This window comes from Podarcis erhardii (assembly GCF_964252035.2).
Source record: "Podarcis erhardii genome assembly, chromosome: 16".
NCBI classification, from domain to species: Eukaryota; Metazoa; Chordata; class Lepidosauria; order Squamata; family Lacertidae; genus Podarcis; species Podarcis erhardii.
In genome coordinates, this window is record NC_138514.1 from 34,746,773 (window position 1) to 34,766,770 (window position 19,998).

A 19,998-nucleotide genomic window follows, 5' to 3' on the forward strand; every position below is an offset into this window, starting at 1 on the left:
TTCTTGATTTTTTTGGCCTCACTTGGCTATATCCTTGAACTCCAATAATGCCTTTTGCTTGTTTGAATGGGGGATAGAGAATGTGTGGTAAAATTCACATTCCTTACTCCACCCACTTCTGTTTGTAGTCCCACCCACCACTGACTCGTCTGCCCCGGAAACTCACCTAGAAAATAACTCAGCTGAACAAGTCTACCCCCAATACAACACACGTGGTTGGCACTGTGGATTAAACCACAGAGCCTAGGACTTGCCGATCAGAAGGTCGGCGGTTCTAATCCCTGCTACGGGGTGAGCTCCTGTTGCTTGGTCCCTGCTCCTGCCAACCTAGCAGTTCGAAAGCACGTCAAAGTGCAAGTAGATAAATAGGTACTGCTCTGGCGGAAAGGTAAACGGTGTTTCCATGCGCTGCTCTGGTTTGCCAGAAGCGGCTTAGTCATGCTGGCCATATGACCTGGAAGCTCCCTCAGCCAATAAAGCAAGATGAGCGCCGCAACCCCAAGGTCGTCCGCAACTGGACCTAATGGTCAGGGGTCCCTTTACCTTTAATTCTTACTCAGAACTATTTTTCTGGAAAAAGAGGTACCCCCAACTCACCATGGACACCTCCCTTGTTCTCTTATAATGGCAGCAGTGACCACCTGAGAGGTGCCAGAACTCAGTTCTGGTGAGTTCCAACTGAAAAAAAAGCAGCCTTTACTTCAAAGTAAACAAGCTATAGGGTTGCACGCTTAGTTTATAAATGGGATGTGGGTTTAAGTTAACTAACAAGTTTAAGTATAGGCCTGTTGCAGGTATTTCTGTTAGATCAAGGTCCTCTGGCTTGATGGATGTGCATGTATATTTTAAGGAACTGAACAGAGTGAAAGATTATGAATCGCTGGGGAAGTGTGTGTGAACTTCATATTGTCCAACTTATTTTTTAGTTGTTATTTTGTTAATATTGCCTTGTAGAGTATGAATGCCTTATTGATTTGTCAATTGTCTGACTCACACTGTAACTGTGATGTTTCGCTTATTCTTTAGCTGCTGGTTTGCTAACAGTACTTAATAGATTGTGATTGTTTTACTGATGGTTTGTTAATTATATGATGTGATTTATGCTGCCCTTGTGACGCTCTGTCATGTTATTTATTGTTTGTGAGCCGCTTTGGGATTCATTTGAATGGGAAACGGCACAGAAATACAATCAAATCATTCAACTTCCAAAATGAAACTTTTCCATCATTTTTTTTTTATTATTATTCATTTGCGGTTCTATTTATAAAGATTAAACAAATCTGACCAAAAAGTACATATAGTAATACTGAAATACAAAATTGATCTGTGGGGAAGCAGCCCAGAGGACATGTTTCTGCGGCCAACTCACTGTAGCAAAACATTGGTATCAAACATCTAACAAGTCTTTTGCATGACAACCACTAACTTGACATGCAGTAGTTTTTGTTTTAAATATATATATATATATTTATATATATTTATATATACCGTATAATATATATTTTAATTTACATATGTACAGAGTCCAGGTAAAAAAAGGCTTTTGATAGAAAACGAAAAGGATCATGTACCCACGGAAATCAGCAGAAAGGTGCGTGTGATCATATTGAGACACTGAAAACAGCTTATCTTTGAGATATTTTTTTTTAAAAAAGGCATACAACTTAGCTGTTCCATGGGCCTCTTTACAAGCGATGTTGTTTCTGTACCTAGGAAAAATATTCTGTGGAGGGAAATCATCCGGCACGCCATCACCATAGAAGTGTGGTGGAAATATTTATTTTGCCCTATGCGGAAGAGTCACGTTGATGGTGCAGACAGTGCGCAAACGTCCCTGAAAGCCTTGCGGGGTGTGTGTGTGTGAAAATGCTTTATTTTGTTTAAACAGGGGGCTGTGATGCAAAGTCTACAAACAGGCAGCTGTCTGCGAATGCCCCTTTCCTGCTTTTTCTCACCGGCAATAAACTCACGAGAGGTATCTGAATGTGCCTCTGAAATGCTTTCTCCAAACAGCTCGTCGATTCAAAGGGCCAGATATTGCCTTTTCAAGTGCTTTCTGGAACACAACGGAAAGTGATCTCCGCAGAACCACCTGAAGAAAATTAGCCACAATTTTGTTCCCCGTCCGCTAAAAGAGCTTGAGGCTGAAAATGACTCTGTGAATGGTGATTTCCTGGATACGGCAGTTATTAAAGCATTGATTGTGGCTGGGGAGGTGGAGAAGCCATTTTTAATGGAAGAATCCAGCTGATTGCAGAAAACATCTTTCCTCGTGCAAAATGAAATATACCTAGTTGGGTAACAAGTGCAGGACGGAGGTGTTAAGGAAAATTGGCCAGGCTTCCCCAGAAATAAAAAATGTTGCAGAGAGATTTTGACTGCAATCAGCATTTGGCTTATTCTTCCTCCAGCATGATCCACAAACAACAGTAGTTTTAAACCATGATGGCAGGAAGTACTTTTTGCACTTCCTGTTTCCCAAGTACATGACTCTTGCCCATGGGAGCAACATCTGAAAAGCATCAGTTTTTGTGGATTAGTAGCCAAATAACTTCTTACAAATGGTGCTAAATCTGTAAACTAATCTCACAGCATCCATAAAGGCATTGAGTTGTCTCCAACTATCTACTCAGTATAGGACCATTGAATTGAGTAGACCTACAGTAGCTGTGATTTCAGTGGACCTACTCTGAGCAGGCATGACTGGGTCTGTTAATTTCTGTTTCTCTTTCTTGCAGTCTTTGCTTCTCCAGATATCTGCATCAGTTTGCAATTTCTTTTTTTAAAAAAGGAAAGTCTGCAGGAAAATTCATCAGCATCTTAGTGCAAATTCCTCCCTAACATGCATATTTTTATATGCAATCTTGCCTGATAAACACATTTTGTAACTTATTTTCACTAACACATTTTCCTAACATACATATTATTTGATTGGAGAACTGTGTTGTGAAATTCAGAGAACTGTGAATTTCGAAGGACAGCTGCATTTCAGTTTGCATATTGTTTTTGAAAGCACAGATCAGAGAGAATCTCCGTAAAATTTGAACGGAACTGAATTTCTCCTCCGTCCCTAATTATGACTACCTTTGGATACAAGCCATGAGATATGAGTTTGATGGTCTTCTGGGATGACTTCACATGGAAAACAACTCAGAACCTACCCCCATAAAAAAAGCATAAAACTGATACAGAGAATAATTCTATTCTCTTTTTACTAGAGAGTCTATATTGTGCTAACAGAAGAATAATTTCTTTTTTTTTAATAAGCCCAGCAGACCCAGTTTTTTTTAAACATGTATTGACACTTATGGAAGTCAGTGCTGGTCTTTGAATTCAGCTGCAGGCTGGACTTCCCAGCTGGGATGAAAACCCTTTGCGGACTCCGAGCTACAGAAGGATCTGCCCTAAACTTCTGTCTTGCAAAAGACTCTGCTGAGTTGCTGAGAGAGAGTGTGTTGTTTGATGCCAGAGAACTGTAGTAGCCAAACAAGGAAGGCTTCCAGTCTCTCAGGTGTGTTAGCTGCACAAAAGTCAGGCCTCTGATCTCCCTGCTTGGATAATTCTCTGAAAACCAGCGAGAAGCCTTTGGCAGTTCTTCAGCGGCCTCTCTCGTTTTCTCTTAACAGGGAAGAGGCCGAGGAAGATGAGGGTTAAAGAAGGTAGCGGTCGCCTCAGGTGAGGGACACAGCCCTTTGTGTTGTGGGTTGACCGTTTATGTTTTGAGCAGATTGTCAAACACAGCGGCATGGAAGCTTTGGCCCTCAAGACACTGAGCTCCAACTCCCAGAGCATCTGCTTATCGTGGAGATGTCCCCTAGGTTCAATCCCCAATGATAGGGCTGGGGAAAAAGACCCCCCGAGAGCTCCTGCCAGTCCGTGCAGACAATACTGAGCTGAATGGACCAACAGTCTGGGTATAAGGCAGCCTCTTACACTTTTAGGTCCCAGCGTGGCCAGTGGTCTGGGGAGTGATGGGAGCTGGAACCCAAAAGTATCTTGAGGGCTTCTTCACCGCTTATCTAACCGTACGGCTAAAATACTTCAGAGCAAAATTGAAAACTAACCACCCTCTGCCCACCCCCACCCCCAGTCTCCCGCACATACACCGAGGACAGACAACAGCTAGAGATGTCACCGCGTATCTCTTAATTCGGAGAGTCAACAAAACACTTTGCATCAGTTACATATTACAAAAAAAACCAAATGAAAAGAGGAAGAGGGAAAACCCCTAACCCATGTATCTATAGATCTATATTACTATATATTTGTGCATTCATGTTGCCACTGTGTTCACAAGGCAGCAAGGACTGAATCCAGAATATCAAAGAAGTCACAGATCTAATGCATGCAGCCCTCTGGACCACCCCACCCCACCCCCAAACACGCACGCACACGCACACACACAGAGAAAACCAACTTGCTTCAAGAGTAAATTCAAGGCATCCCAGAGAAATCTGTAGGACTGAAGCTTGCAAACAACAGGAAATAACAAGTTGTTGTGGGTTGTTGTTTTTTGGGGGGGGGGGCGTGTAGCAGTGTCAAATAGTTCCCTGCAAATTGGCTGTAGCTGGGACCTTCCAAGCAAGGCCCGCCCCCTCTCAATCCTTGCCGACATGGGATCCCTCCCGTGGCATGAAGTAAACAGGAAATCCGAAGGCAGCCGTTGTTTCTTGGCCGGGGTTGTGTGCTATGCTCTTCCCAGGTATCCGGGGTGTGTCTGTGAGGTCAGTCGCTAAGGAGGGCCCCCGGCAGCTCATTTGTGAGCGTGTGCCAGTGCTCAATCTTCTTATCCTTGTTTTTTAAGCAGTCAAACCAGTGCTTCAGGCGCTCCCCTTTGGCATTGATCCCAAGCACCACACCACCTGAGGGAGACAAATGAGAGACAAATGGGCAGGCAGAGCCTGGTGGCTGTTTATGCAGGATCAATACAAAATTTGGATTTGCATCACGGTGTTAAAAGAATTTTAAGGTCCCCACTGTCTCTTTCCTCACAAATCCTGTCTTAAGGGCACATTAAAGATATGAACAGGGTGTGAGCCTGTGACCTGTGATCTAGATTCAGGAATTCAGTAGTTATAATAACAAAAGAGGGGCCAAAACCCAGAGAATGCAAACTTGCCAGACAGGAGATAAACAAAACACTCAGATTTCTGTTGTAGACCGCCTTTTCTGTGATGTAGGTATGATGTATTGGGGGAGGTGGTCCTGGGCTGCTACACCCCTTCTGTGATTCAGTTACAGATAGGTAGCCGTGTTGGTCTGCCATGGTCAAAACAAAATAAAAAAATTCCTTCCAGTAGCACCTTAAAGACCAACTGAGTTAGTTCTAGGTATGAGCTTTCGTGTGCATGCACACTTCTGAAGAAAGTGGGTATCTGAAGAAGTGTGCATGCACACGAAAGCTCATACCTAGAACTAACTCAGTTGGTCTTTAAGGTGCTACTGGAAGGAATTTTTTTATTTTGTTTTGACCCTTCTGTGATGTATGTACAATGTTTTTGGGGGTGATCTGGAGGGTGGGCAAATCACCCAAATCATGGTTTACCCCTGTAGCCTTCTAAAAACTGTGTGTATATTGGCTGTGGCTTCCTCTTTTAAGGAGGAAGGAGATAGCTCAGAGTATGAGACTCTTAATCTCAGGGTTGCGGGTTTGAGTCCCATGTTGGGGCACCTGAACTGCAGATTCCCACACTGCTGGAGTTGGTCTAGAATCTAGATGATTCTCGTGGTCCCTTCCAATTCTGCAAATGGGGGAATGGGGGAATTCTCACCTCCTGGACTAAAAACAAGGAACCAAGACATAATTATTTTCCAAGTTTTGCAACATAGATTATTGGCTCAGAAAAACTGCACCAGAATGCATTGCAAAATATGAATTTCAGGGGCGGGGATGCGTATATTGAAATAAACTCTGTATTTAAGATACTATTTTGTGATCAGATACATACAGGTATGTATTGAAATACAAATTTTTGTATGGATATTTTTCGGTATGGATTTTTTTAAAAAATTCAGATTAATATGGAAATGGGGTGGAAGGGGTTTAAGAATAAACACAGGTGAAATTGTTATGCACTGGGAAATTAAATTGACAAGAGTTGAGCCCTCTATCCCTCGTGGGAAGATACTTAGTGGGAATTTGTGCAATCTGCTGTAAAGGTCATGCTGAATCTAGGTGACATTTAACAGTCCAGTGCCTTGACAATTAAACTATCAAAGCTTTGCAGATCTCCCTTGGGAACCTCATACTCACCAATAAAGTCGTTTGATTTGCCAATGTCATAGTCCCACACCGTCACCTCTAAGGTCTTCTTCGCCAAGTCACCGTGCTTAATCTCGTAGCAAAATTCCTGCAGCGGAAAGGGATAAACTTGCATTCACAATGTGTTTCCAAACTCCTTGCTCCTATCGTCCAGCACTCTTTCAATGAAGCAGAGCTGCAAACTTGGTGGTGCACTGGAGAAATTGCAGTTTGCAGGGGTTCCTGGTTAGTAGTGCCAAGTGGGGCTGATGGTGTGAAAGTCTGGGAGCCCAAATAGGAGGCGGCGCCAGAGTGCTGGGGACTTTTTAGTTTAGAGGCAAGGTGAGTAAAAGTCAACATGATAGAAGTTTCTAAAATTATGCATGGAATTGAAAAGTGGATAATTTTATTTTATTTTTTTATCCTTCATAACGCTAGAACTTGGGAACATCCAATGAAGCTGAATGTTGGAAGAATCAGGGCACAGAACAGAAAGTCCTCTTCATGCAGCACATAGTTAATCTGTGGAACTCCCTCCCACAAGGAGGTAGTGATGACCACCAACCTAAGTGGCTTTAAAAGAGGATCAGACAAATTCATGGAGGAGAAGTCTATTGCTAAACTATGGAACTCACTGCCACAGGATGGCTCTGCTCTGCTTCCATGGTCAGAGGCAGCAATCCTTCTGAATACCAGTTGCTGGAAACCACAGGAGGGGAAAGTTCTCTTGTGCTCGAATCCTGCCTGTGGGTTTCCCATCTGGCTGGTGTGATAGGAATTTTGAGGTCTTAGATATATGTTAAATGTTCAGAAGTGTACCATCCAAGCACGTACATAGATCAGCACAGGAAGACCGACCTGAAACCATTTTTTATTCCCAAACCTCAAATATTTCTCTGCAAGGTCAGAGTGGGAAGCCTCCCCATTGTTTCTTTCCTCACAAATCCTGTCTTAAGGGCACATTTAAGATATAAATGGGGTGTGAGCCTGTGACCTGACTAAGTATTTATCATTTCAAAAGACTGGCCAGGCTCCCCAGGCAATCCAATCAAGTGACCATTAAACCTGTGTCAGACAGAGAAACAAGTCACTCAGATTTCTGCTGTGGACCACCTTTTCTGTGATGTAGGTATGATGTATCTGGGGGGGGGGTCTTAGGTTGCACCCCTTCTGTGATGTAGGTATGATGTATGGAGGGGTGGCCTTGAGCTCCAGGGCAGGGAATTCAAAATGTCTATATAAGGCCTTGCACGCCATTGTTCTGGGTTCCTCCTCCTCTCCTGCGGGTGAGGGGAGCACCCTGTTGCAACAGATCAATAAAGATCAGGCTAACTAGCTGCTTTGCTTCTCAATATTCTCTGGTTGGCCTCTGTTATTTTCTCCTACCAATAGGGAACCTACGTAAGGACTCTATACGGGCTCTAGGATACCCCATAAGAGAAAAGGGGCAGCTTTTTGTTTACAACACTGTCCACTGTGAGAACAGGATGCTGGACTAGACAGGCCAGTGGCCTGACCCAGCAGTCTCCTCTTATGTTCTTAAGTTCAGTGTCAAGCAAAGGCCAACTCATTTTCACTTGGTGCTCATTTTCCTATCTGCTAAGGAGGAGGAATCTGACATGCAGTGCCAACCGCCTGGACTGGTTTTAAGTGGGAGGACATGCAGATGGGTATTGGCTGAGAGCAGATGTGGGTTGGTGGGGCAGTGCCCCCTTCACCCTGATGGAGAAATGGTGGCCCTCCAGATAGTGTTGGACTCCAACTCCCAGCAACCAGCATGGCCAATGGCCAGGGATTGTGGGAGTTGTAGTCTAGTGGCATCTGATGGGCATGTTCCATATCCCTGGATAAAATAAAATATGTGGAGCCTGGCATTTTGCTTGTTGCTAAGCTCACCACAGCAGCACTCCAGACCTGCTTCCTTCACTGCTTCAAGACTAGGGATGGGATGTCCTCAGTCTGAAACTTTGGAGACCAAAGTATTGAGCTGGGTGGACCAATGGTCAGAATGTGTCACCTTCCTACGTCCCTCCATTTAGGGCCCTTTCCACCTCCCATAGACCTGTAACAAACACCTGAAACCAGAGTGACATTACCTCATTGAATTCAGGGTTGAGTGTTTTCTTCTTCACCGCCGTCTTGTGTTTGGATTTCTTGTCTTCGTCCGGTTTCAAGTACCTGCAAGTGACACCACACGCCGACGTATATTCTAGCCGTTATCCACATTGCAGGTTAAATGAAAAATGGCAACATGCGTAAACAGAACACACACACACGCACAATCTAGGGCTGGGTGATATCCACTTTTCAACATTGCGATTGTTCTAAGAATTCTAAGGTCCCAAATATAAAATAAACGTTCATAAATGTCCAAGGCAAACGCATACGTAAGTATATAAACCACGTGTCTGAAATAGTACAGGAGAGCAATCCTGAAGCCATTTTGACTCTCCCAAACCATTTTGACTCTCCCAAATTGACTTCAAATGTTTCTCTGCAAGGGAAGCCTCTCCATGGTCTTTTGCTTACCTGTCTTAAGGGCATATTTGTGTATGAATAGGTGAGCCTGTGACCTGGATTCAGGAATTAAAATATTTACCATCACAAAAGAATGCCCAGGCAAAGCAATTAGTGACCATTAACAGGATTTCTGCTGGAGACCGCCTCCTTCTGTGATGTATGTATGATGTTTCTGGGGGTGGTCTTGAGCTACAGGGTGGGCAATTTCAAAAGTCTATTTAAGGGCTTGTGCACCTTTGTTCTGGGTTCCTCCTCCCTCCTGCATGTTGAGTGAGGACCCTGTTGCAACAGTTTAATAAACTGGCCTACTAGCTGCTTTGCTTCTCAATATTCTCTGGTAAGCCTCTGTTATTTTCTCCTACTGATAGGGAAACCCACTTAAGGACTCTATACAGGGTCGGGAATACCCCATAAGGGAAAAGGAGTAGTTTCCCCCCCTATAACACGACTCATCACCAGCTAAACATGCTGATATAGTGATACATCGTTCTTCCTCCTCCAGCACCCAGTTCAGAAGAATGAATGAGCAGCCTTGGCCCCAGTCTTGGTGGGAGCAACAGCAGTTTCACCCCAGAGCCCCGGGGCCGATGGAGCTTGCTTCTCCCTCCAGAAGTGGAGGGACTCAGGAGCGACAGTGGTTTCACCTGCAATATACCGCTGGGTAAAGGCACCATTGGGGATGCGGGTGGCGCAGTGAGTTAAACCACAGAGCCTAGGACTTGCTGATCAGAAGGTTGGCGGTTCAAATCCCCGCGACGGGGTGAGCTCCCATTGTTCGGTCTCTGCTCCTGCCAACCTAGCAATTCAAAAGCACATCAAAGTGCAAGTAGATAAATAGGTACCACTCCAGCGGGAAGGTAAACGGCGTTTACCTTGTGGCCACATGACCCGGAAGCTGTACGCTGGCTCCCTCGGCCAATAAAGCGAGATGAGCATCGCAATCCCAGAGTCAGCCATGACTGGACCTAATGGTCAGGGGTCCCTTTACCTTAAAGGCACCATTGCACTCTGGCCCTCAAACTGGTCCTGGGCAATGTATCGACACATCACCCAGGCCTTGTACAATCAGAAATTTTAACAGAAATAACTGGAAAACTCCAAATGGTGCCATCTGAAGGCGCTTGCTCCACCTCGCCTAATGGCGGGGCCAGGTGCCAGAGCTGCAGGGTGGGTGGGAATTAGGTTACTTTGGAGAATAAGCAGATGTCTCTGAGAGGCACTTAACAAGCAAAGATTTGGATTAGGGGGGAGAGAGAGAGGAGAACGGGTGATGGTTTTTCATCCATGAAACCTAATTAGGAGTATCAAAGCAGGAGGGGTGTTGTGTACGGAAAGTGGGGATGTGTGTGTGTGTGTGTGTGTGTGTGTGTGTGTGTGCGCCTGCCTGCTGCACAACGTACAGACCTCAAGGCCTGGTCTGGATCATTTCAAGGAAGAGATCCTGAGCTGTCAGCCAGTTGGCCGAGGCCTTCGGAGTTACAGCCACCAGAATATCTCCACGGCTATAAAACAGGCTGGGTTGGAGTTCCTGGCCAGAACGGGCCTCAGGACTCTTCTCACATCACACTCCTCCTCAGGCCACTCGCCTCAACCCAGGCCACGCCCCTAACTGGCCCTGCTTCACATCCTTCTTGAGTCTCTTTGCCTGAATGGAAAAACATCCTTGAACTCTGATCCTTGCTTGTCTGGAGGGAGGACAGAGGTTCTTTGCATGCAGAAACTAGCCTACTGTTGTGATAAGAATTTAAAGGTCTTGTTGTTGTTGTTGTTTTTCAGTCGTTTAGTCGTGTCCGACTCTTCGTGACCCCATGGACCAGAGCACGCCAGGCACTCCCGTCTTCCACTGCCTCCCGCAGTTTGGTCAAACTCATGCTGGTAGCTTCGAGAACCCTGTCCCACCATCCCATCCTCTGTCATCCCCTTCTCCTTGTGCCCTCAATCTTTCCCAACATCAGGGTCTTTTCCAGGGAGTCTTCTCTTCTCATGAGGTGGCCAAAGTATTGGAGCCTCAGCTTCAGGATCTCGCCTTCCAGTGAGCACTCAGGGCTGATTTCCTTCAGAATGGAGAGGTTTGATCTTCTTGCAGTCCATGGGACTCTCAAGAGTCTCCTCCAGCACCAGAATTCAAAAGCATCCATTCTTCGGCGATCAGCCTTCTTTATGGTCCAGCTCTCACTTCCATACATCACTACTGGGAAAACCATAGCTTTAACTATACAGACCTTAGATATGTATTAAATGTTCATAAATGTACCAACCAAGCACGTACATAGTAAGACCGACCTGAAACCATTTTGATTCCCAAACTGACCAAATGTTTTCCCTGCAAGGAGGGGGGGGGGTGTCAGGGAGCCTTCCCATTGTCTCAGGAATTGAGGAATCAGCATTTTAATGGGTGACAGACTATCAGGAAAGGCAATCAGATAACCTGGCAAACAGGAAAAACAACATTCAAATTTCTGTTTTAGACCGCCTTTTCTGTGATGTAGGTATGTGGGGGGGGCGGGTCTTGGGTTACACCCCTTCTGTGATGTATGTATGATGTATGGAGGGGTGGTCTTGAGCTCCAGGACAGGGAATTTAAAATGTCTATATAAGGACAGGCACATCTTGGTTCTGGGTTCCTCCTCCTCTCCTGCATGTGGGGGAGCACCCTGTTGCAACAGTTTTAATAAAGATCAAGCTTACGAGCTGCTTTGCTTCTCAATATTCTCTGGTTGGCCTCTGTTATTCTCTCCTACTAATAGGGAACCTACGTAAGGACTCTATATGGGCTCTTGGATACCCCATAAGGGGAAAAGGGCAGCTTTTGTTTACGACACTGTACAAAAGCCACATTTAACTCCATTAAACTTTTGCCTCTGGCCCTACCCACTGCTGCCTCTCAGCCCTTTGGAGGTTACCCAGAAGGAAATGCGGCCCCCAGGCTGGATTCCCCCCCCCCCATGGGGATGTAGTAAGTTTTATTTTACCAGATCAGGCTATCTGGCAAGTATTGCCTACTCTGACAGGCAGCCACTCGCCAGGGTCTCAACTGTGGAAGGATTTTTCCTCCACTGCTTGGGACCAGAGACGCTTTGAGCTGGAGATGCCAGCAGGGATTGAGCCTGGGACCTTCTGCAGTCCAAGCAAGTGGTCTGAAATGCGTTAGGTCCTGGCTTCAACCCCAGGCATCTCCAGTGTTGCAGGAACCCCCCCCCCCAATCATTCAGTTTGTACAAACACGACACACACACACACTCACACACGACATACGTGGCATTTCTGTTATAAATTCATAGTAAATCAACCATACATCGGATTTACACCGGTCCACTTTTATTTTACTCCAGGAAGGAAGGACTATCAAAGGGGGATGGTTTGATACAGGACGGCCATAATCCCTTAACCATACCAGCACATACACAGGAGCCCTACCCAGTTGGCATGACAACCTTGATGGTCCTAGACAGAAGACCATCAAGGTCACAAAGGACTTGCATATGGGAGTGGATTCAGCACGGACTGGACAATGATCAGCTCTTCCCTCTGGAGGCAGGAAACTGCCAGCTCCCCTTTGTCTCCTGGAAGTGACTCAAGGGGAGGGGGGAAGGAGGAACCAGCCAGGTGACAGGACTCTCAGGTTACCTCGTCAACCCCTCCTTTCTGTGATGTGTCAATGATGTAGTCATTATGTAGTTGTGATGTAGTTCTAGGGGTGTAGTTTGGGGGATTAGTAACTAATAAAAGTTGGGGTGCTCTTTTGTTTGGGGCTTCCATTTTGTTTCAGCTGGTGGCAGGTGGGAGTCCTGTCGTGACAGTCTTCAATAAAGACCAAGACTACTGGCTGCTGTTTTGCTCTGGTATTCCTGGCTGGTGTCCTTGTTTTGTTGTGCAAGGGCGCCCTCAGATTTCTATGTTAACACCAGGAAGGGCTGGGGAAAGAGTCCTTGCCTGAAACACTGGAGAGCCTCTGCCGGTCAGCGCAGTCTATCGGGTTGCAAGTCACCAGAGCGGCAGGCTATGCTGATCAACCTTGTACTACCAGACTCTGCCTCTCCTTGGCGCTGCGTTCACGCCCCGCTCCAACAATCAGTCCTAAACTTACTTTCTCTCCAAAGAGGCATTTCTAACGCTATTCTTAGAGTGCTTCCTTTAGCCAGGAAATGCACAAGCTGGGAGAGATAACTAGGTTTTCTTCAGCATCCTGTGAACTGGCCACGTTGAGTCAATGCTGGTCTTTGAATTCAGCTGCAGGCTGGACTTCCCAGCTGGGATGAAAACCCTTTGCGGACTCCGAGCTACAGAAGGATCTGCCCTAAACTTCTCTCTTGCAAAAGACTCTGGTGAGTTGCTGAGAGAGAGTGTGTTGTTTGATGCCAGAGTATTGAAGTAGCCAAACAAAGAATGCTTCCGGTTTCTCAGGTGTGTTAACTGCACAAAAGTCAGGCCCTCCGCTTCTTCTGGAGCAATTGGAGGTTCCAGTGAAGAGGAACTGCCTCTGATCTCCCTGCTTGGATAATTCTCTGGAAACCGGTGGCAATTCTTCAAAACAGCCTCTCTCATTTTCTCTTAACAAGGAAGAGGTCAAGGAAGAAGGGGGTTAAAGAAGGTAGCAGTCGCCTCAGGTGAGGGACACAGCCCTTTCCATTGCGTGTTGACCTTTTACGTTTTGAACAGATTATCGAACACAGCGGCATGGAAGCTTTGGCCCTCAAGACGCTGAGCTCCAACTCCCAGAGCATCTGCTTATCGTGGAGACGTCCCCCAGGCTCCATCCCCAATGATAGGGCTGGGGGAAAAGACTCCCTGCCTGAAACCTCAGAGCGACTGCCGATCAGTGTAGACAACCCTGAGCTAGATGGAGCAATGGTCTGGCTCTGTATTAAGGCAGCTTCCTAGAGTCTGATGAAAATCGACTTTCTGCTACATGTCCTTTTCTATTAAAAAAGAGAATTGTGCAAAGATCACTAGAAAAAAAAAGGTTTGTGAGGATGACAGTGTGGTTGGTCCCAGGCAGATGGCTGCGTCACTCAACAAGGCAGGGAGTGTTTATGAATCTTGGCAGAAAAGCGAGAACTTGATAGTGAGGTGGGGTCACACCCCGAAAAAGAGGGAGGGAGGGGAACCCAATGTGTGAGATTGATGGCAGGGATCCGTGGACACCTTCCCTTTGCAGAAAAGCAGCTGGAGCCTCTTAGTTCAAGGTGGGGGAGACAGCGCAGGAGGACAGGCCTTTATCAAAGAAATGATTGTTGCGATAACCACCACAGATAATTGTTGGCATCTGTCTGTCTCGAGAGACAATGGAGTGCACCTCCAAGGGTGAGGTAAAGCAGCACTGAATAATAATAATAATAAATTTTATTTATACCCCACCTTCCCCGGACAGAGCCGGGCTCAGGGCAGCTAACACCAGTAAAACTGCAGTAAAAACATAATTGGGGGAGGAAACCAATTTAAAATACAGGTTAAAATGCAATTTAAAATGCAGCCTCATTTCAAAAGTAGCCCATAGATCAAAACCATAAGGGGAGGGAAACATAAGGGTCAGACTGAGTCTAAACCAAAGGCCAGGCGGAACAGCTCTGTCTTGCAGGCACTGTGGAAAGATGTCAAGTCCCGCAGGGCCCTAGTCTCTTGTGACAGAGCATTCCACCAAGTCGGGGCCAGTACTGAAAAGGCCCTGGCCCTAGTTGAGACCAATCTAACCACCTTGTGACCTGGGACCTCCAACATGTTGTCATTTGTGGACCTTAAGGTCCTCCACGGGGCATCCCAGGAGAGGCTGTCTCCCTGGAGTGCAAGCCTGGGCAGTATGTCTGGGGGTCCTGGGCTGCCCAGACGACAAGACCCCCACTCTCTACCTCGCTGATGTGGTCCAAAGAAAAGCAGAGCAAGATGTATGGTACCAGCTTGGCTGCAGGAGCTGCCAGAAGGAGGCGCCACCCAACCATCTTAGGGACTCCACTCCAGATTTGTGCAGGGTTTATTCCTTAGCCCTTTCTTCTCCTGAAGATACTAAGGAGAGCCTGCAGGATCAGGCCAGCGGCCCATCTACTGCAGCATCCTGTTCCCACAGTGGCCAACCTGATGCCTCCAATGGGAAGTCCACAAACACTGTCCTTGCAATCCATTCATGACAACAAATGATTGCTCTGGTTATAGTCTTAACAAGCCAATCATAACAACAATAATAAATTATTACCGTTATTATACTTACAGTCACACCATCATTTATTTGTTTAGTTTAAAAACGTGTAGACCACTCTCCGTACAAAAAAACAGGCTGGAGCACCACAAAACAATAACTGTATGGAAGTGAGAGCTGGACCATAAAGAAGGCTGATCGCCAGAGAATGGATGCTTTTGAATTTTGGTGCTGGAGGAGACTCTTGAGAGTCCCATGGACTGCAAGAAGATCAAACCTCTCCATTCTGAAGGAAATCAGCCCTGAGTGCTCACTGGAAGGACAGATCCTGAAGCTGAGGCTCCAGTACTTTGGCCACCTCATGAGAAGAGAAGGATCCCTGGAAAAGACCCTGATGTTGGGAAAGATGGAGGGCACAAGGAGAAGGGGACGACAGAGGACGAGATGGTTGGACAGTGTTCTCGAAGCTACCAGCATGAGTGCCTGGCGTGCTCTGGTCCAGGGGGTCACGAAGAGTCGGACACGACTAAGCGACTAAACAACAAAGCATGTTTATAATTCAGTCATCACAGTTCTTATTATTGCCGTGATTATGCTTACAACCCAGTGATCACACTTATTATACTCTTATTGTACTCACAACTGATCGCAGCAACATAAATGTTGGAAAAGGTTTAGAAGTGATTGGGATGTGTGTGTGGAGCGATTCTCAGAGTTCCCTGGGAAGAGGTATAGATTGCTGAACCACTCTGGAAATTGCAGCTCGTTAAGGGTAATAAAAGTCTCCTAACGACGCTCTGAACCCTTAACAAACTACACTTCCCATGAATCTTTGGGTGTGTGTGTGCCATGACTGTTTAGAGCACTATGAAAAGTGCTTAAAATGTATAGCACAGATGGGGCCCAAAAGATGGCTTTCTTGTCCCAGCTGAGCCTCTCTTGGGCACCGAGACCTTGCAGAGATCTTGTGCATTACTGTATCCTTGATTTGTCCTTCGATCCTGACTCCCAGCTTGTTCTTCGGTCCTAGGCAGCAGTGCAGTGGCAAATTCAAAAGTGCTGGATCCCTACATGATAGCCACAGCCACAAGCCCTGCTAGGATCACACAATAATCTCGTAATTGTACGACAATAATAATTAGGGGTGCCAAACTGACAACTGTACGGTGCAACTGTACAGGAGCAAATGATTTGTGGAGTGCTCCGATACCTTCTTTGGGAGTGACTTGAGCTGTGTTTTCTGCACGGTTCCATTGCGCCTAACAAAACTTGCGCTCCCCATTCCCTTGAAATTGAATCCCCTTGTCTTTTCAATGTTCCAAAATGCTGGGGCAGAAGAACAACTCCACACGTCAGTGTTTTTCCTATGTGCCATTTCCAGAGGGACTCTAGGAGCCTGTCCTCAGCAACTGACTCACTTCCTTTGACTGAATGGCCCCAGCCAGCAAACAAAGAATTCTTCCCAGTGGCTTAAAAGCTCCCCTTTCGTGCCAGTTGGGGGGTTCTAGCATGCTGGAGACAGCCTCCCTGCTGCAAAAATAGTAATGGGTCGTTGACTCGCCCTCCCCACAGACCCCAGACAACTACACCTCTGGTCCTAACGACAGACCCTGCGGTGTCCGTCCGTCCTCTGCTCTGGCCATCATGCAAATTGCTGACTCAGCCACTTTGCACCCTGAACTGTGACTCAGCTCAGCTTCCCAGAAAAGATTCCGAATCTAATTACCACTTCCTCCTCCCTCGGAGCAGCCATGGAGATAATTACCCATCAGCCACACCGATGGAACAGATGGACTGCTTCTGGCAGAGTAGCTCAGGTGAGAGGAGCAGCAAGGCTTCTGCACTATTATTTTTCGGGACAAATCAGCCTAATTACAGACACTCGCAGAAGCAGAAGCTCAGGGCTGGCAAGAAATGATGGGCAGAGCGGCAAGACCCAACTTTGAATCCCTAAATGGCCACAAAGCTCTCCGGCGGAGGCAGGGGACCCTAGGCTAATTGCTATCTCCTAGCCTGCCCTAGGGATGTAGCTGGCGCTGTGGGTTAAACCACAGAGCCTAGTCAGCGGTTCGAATCCCCGCGACGGGGTGAGCTCCCATTGCTCAGTCTCTGCTCCTGCCCACCTAGCAGTTTGAAAGCACGTCAAAGTGCAAGTAGATAAATAGGTACCACTCCGGCGGGAAGGTAAACGGCATTTCCGTGCGCTGCTCTGGTTCGCCAGAAGCGGCTTAGTCATGCTGGCCACATGACCCGGAAGCTGTACGCCACCTCCCTCGGCCAATAAAGCGAGATGAGCGCCGCAACCCCAGAGTTGGCCACGACTGGACCTAATGGTCAGGGGTCCCTTTACCTTTACCTTAGCCTGCCCTACTGAGGCATCTAATCATAAGCCTGCATTTTTATCAAAGCTTCTATATATTTCAATCAAGGCTTGTATTAAAAAATGAGCTTAAAAAAGGATTTTCAAATGTTTCATGCCAGGCAAAAGACCAGCTGCCTAAAAGAACCTTGGCAAGATGTTTTTCCTCCTAACACAAGAAGGGCCCCATTGATTTATAGTAGAAAAACAATTCTCAAAGTCATAAAAAGGGGAAATTACATATGCTGCCCCAAGGCTGAGAAAACACCATTAGGAATGGGGAAAGATAATACTAATGTGCCTCCCAGTAAAATGAGCCAGATCTTCTTTCTAAGGTTCAAAGGCCAGGAGCAAAAGGGAAAAACATTTAGCTGACAGAAAAAGAGAACATTTTTGAAGAGGCTTCTTTTAAAAGCTGTGTTTTATTGAGTTCCTTCCTTTTTACTTTGAAAAGCTTTATTCTTTTAAGAGGCTACCTATGATAAATGTATGAAATATATTAGCTTAAATATATTGGCTTAAATGTAATTATGCAAAGGATTTAAGGAATGCTAGATTCTTATTTCATATGGTTGTAAGAGTTGTATTTATCCTGAAATTAAGTCAGCCACCAGCCCCCCCCCTGCCAGACAGAAGACGCCATCCAAGCAGTCTTGATATATAGTTGTCAGGCATTTTGTTTAGAAACATTAAATGAAGGAAATCTTTCAATGTTGATGTGAAACTCAAGATCCTTGACATCTGTTGAACATAAAATGTAAGATTAAACCATTTGTTTTAGAAGGCAATAGGGCAAGAAGGGCAAGAGGTGAGCTGGTAATTAAGATTCCATGTAAGATATATATTACTTATTTGTCATTTATATATAGCTCTTTGTCTCCCATATAAGGGCAAGGAAATGGGTGTATCTTTTGTGGGTGTATCTTTTGTGATTGGTTCTAGCAAACAGCCAATAGGAATTTCAACCAGGCTGATTGGACAGAGGCAGCCACAGGAGGAGCAAAGGGGGCTGGATTAAGGGAATATAAGTGCTGGCCAGAATGGCAGGAGGCCAGGCCAGAGCTTGGTAACCATGTACCACTGTGCCTCTTTATTTGTCTGACAAATAAATTACTATTTTAATTTCTCTATTGCTGCGTTGAATATTTCATTCCAGCTAAGCGTTAACCACAAGCAGGGTGCTACATTTTATGGTGCCCTGTGACTCGGATAAGTGGTCTGCTGGAACGCAGCCCCTTCGCCCTACTGGGCAGGGTACAAGAGAGAGGACAACTGCTTACCCAAAGCGCGCACTGGTAATTTTTTCCAGGGGGAACGCAGAAGACTCGTCTGTCTGATACCCTGCTCACTGGCGGCGACGGACTGGGGGAAACAGGGAACCAACCAAGGGTAAGTGCACAAAGGGATTTTTGGCCCTCCAATTAATTAGGAGGAAGAGAAGTCTTGATCAAACTTCTGCGTCTCAGTAAGGGGAAACTGAGTACGCTAGGTGGTTGGGTACATCAGATGGTGATCTGGTGTAGGGAAAGGGAAAAATTGGGAGGTAGAGTGTGGTGAAGTATCCAGTGCATTGTATGTGTGAGAAAGTACAGAGCAATCTGTAGCTGACCCGAGTGTGGAGTGGGCAGTACTTCGGTTCCTAGTAAGGCGACTTCACTAGGCAAGGAAACCCACGAAGCGCGTCTGTGAGTGACTGAGTGGATACTTCACAGGGCCATACAATGGGAGTTGGGGGTTCAAAGGGGGAAAATACACCTCTTGAGTGTATGTTAAATAATTTTAAGAAAGCCTTCTCAGGGGCATATGGAGTCAAAATGACGCCAGAGCGCTTGAGAACGTTATGTGAACTAGAATGGCCAAAACAAATTACTGGATGGCCATCCCAGGGAACCTTTGATATAAATTTAGTAAGCAAACTTTGGACTGATATCGCCAAAGAAACTGGAGGGTGCCCAGAACAATTTCCATATATAGATTCCTGGCTGAGCACATTAAATAAAAATCCTCCATGGATAAGGGAATGCAAAGTCAAACGATGCAAATTATTGGCTGTAAAAGCCGAAGCTAGGAAAGGAATCTTGCCAAATAAACTCAAACCCATTTTTGAGGGGCCAGAGGAAGAGGTGCTTCCACCTCCACCCTATGCTCCACATCGAAGGGAGCTTAATCCAAACACTCCACCAGTTGTAACCCCAAGGCAAGAAACTGGAATGAATAATGGGAGTGGAGTCACAGAGCTTGATTCCTTGATAGATTATGATAAATATCTTCAGGAGGCATTGGAGTTCTATAATAAAGCCCAAGCAGAAGTGGTTATTCCACCTGTGACTCCTAATAGACCTCCATCCACAGTCTCCTTTAGTGGAACAACTGATTGCCCACCCCAAACCCCTGTACATCCAAGTCCCAGAGAAATATTACAGAAGTTACAGGGAGACCTTGCTCGGTCAGCAAGCAATACAGCCAGGCGTATAAAGCTGCTAAAAGAACGCCTTGCGACAGATACCATCCCCTATGATTTGAGGCCCCTAGAGCAAAGTGAAGAGAAAGATCACGTAGTAGCCCCTCTTAGAAGAGTATTTGATGCACTTGAGGAGCCTGCGCTGGTTAATGGGCAACCCGGACCACGGCCACCTCGAACTTCGACCCTGCAATATATTCCATTCACAACTACAGATCTGATGAATTGGAAAACACACACCCCATCTTTTGCAGAAAAACCTCAGGCTATGATGGACTTGGTGACTT

The 19,998-nt window shown here is 46.1% G+C and overlaps 1 protein-coding gene across 1 annotated transcript in view; it reads right to left on the minus strand.

The window, feature by feature from the left end:
- Nucleotides 1-4,129: 4,129 nt before the first annotated feature.
- The window catches only part of DOC2B (double C2 domain beta), a 139,774-nt gene continuing 123,905 nt past the window's right edge, over nucleotides 4,130-19,998 (minus strand). The window contains exons 7-9 of the mRNA XM_081844236.1: nucleotides 8,338-8,419; nucleotides 6,254-6,350; nucleotides 4,130-4,862 (exon numbers count right to left, since the gene is read on the minus strand). Of these exons, the coding sequence (XP_081700362.1) occupies nucleotides 4,726-4,862; nucleotides 6,254-6,350; nucleotides 8,338-8,419 (316 nt within the window). The 3' untranslated portion in view covers nucleotides 4,130-4,725. The remainder of the gene's footprint in view (nucleotides 4,863-6,253; nucleotides 6,351-8,337; nucleotides 8,420-19,998) is intronic.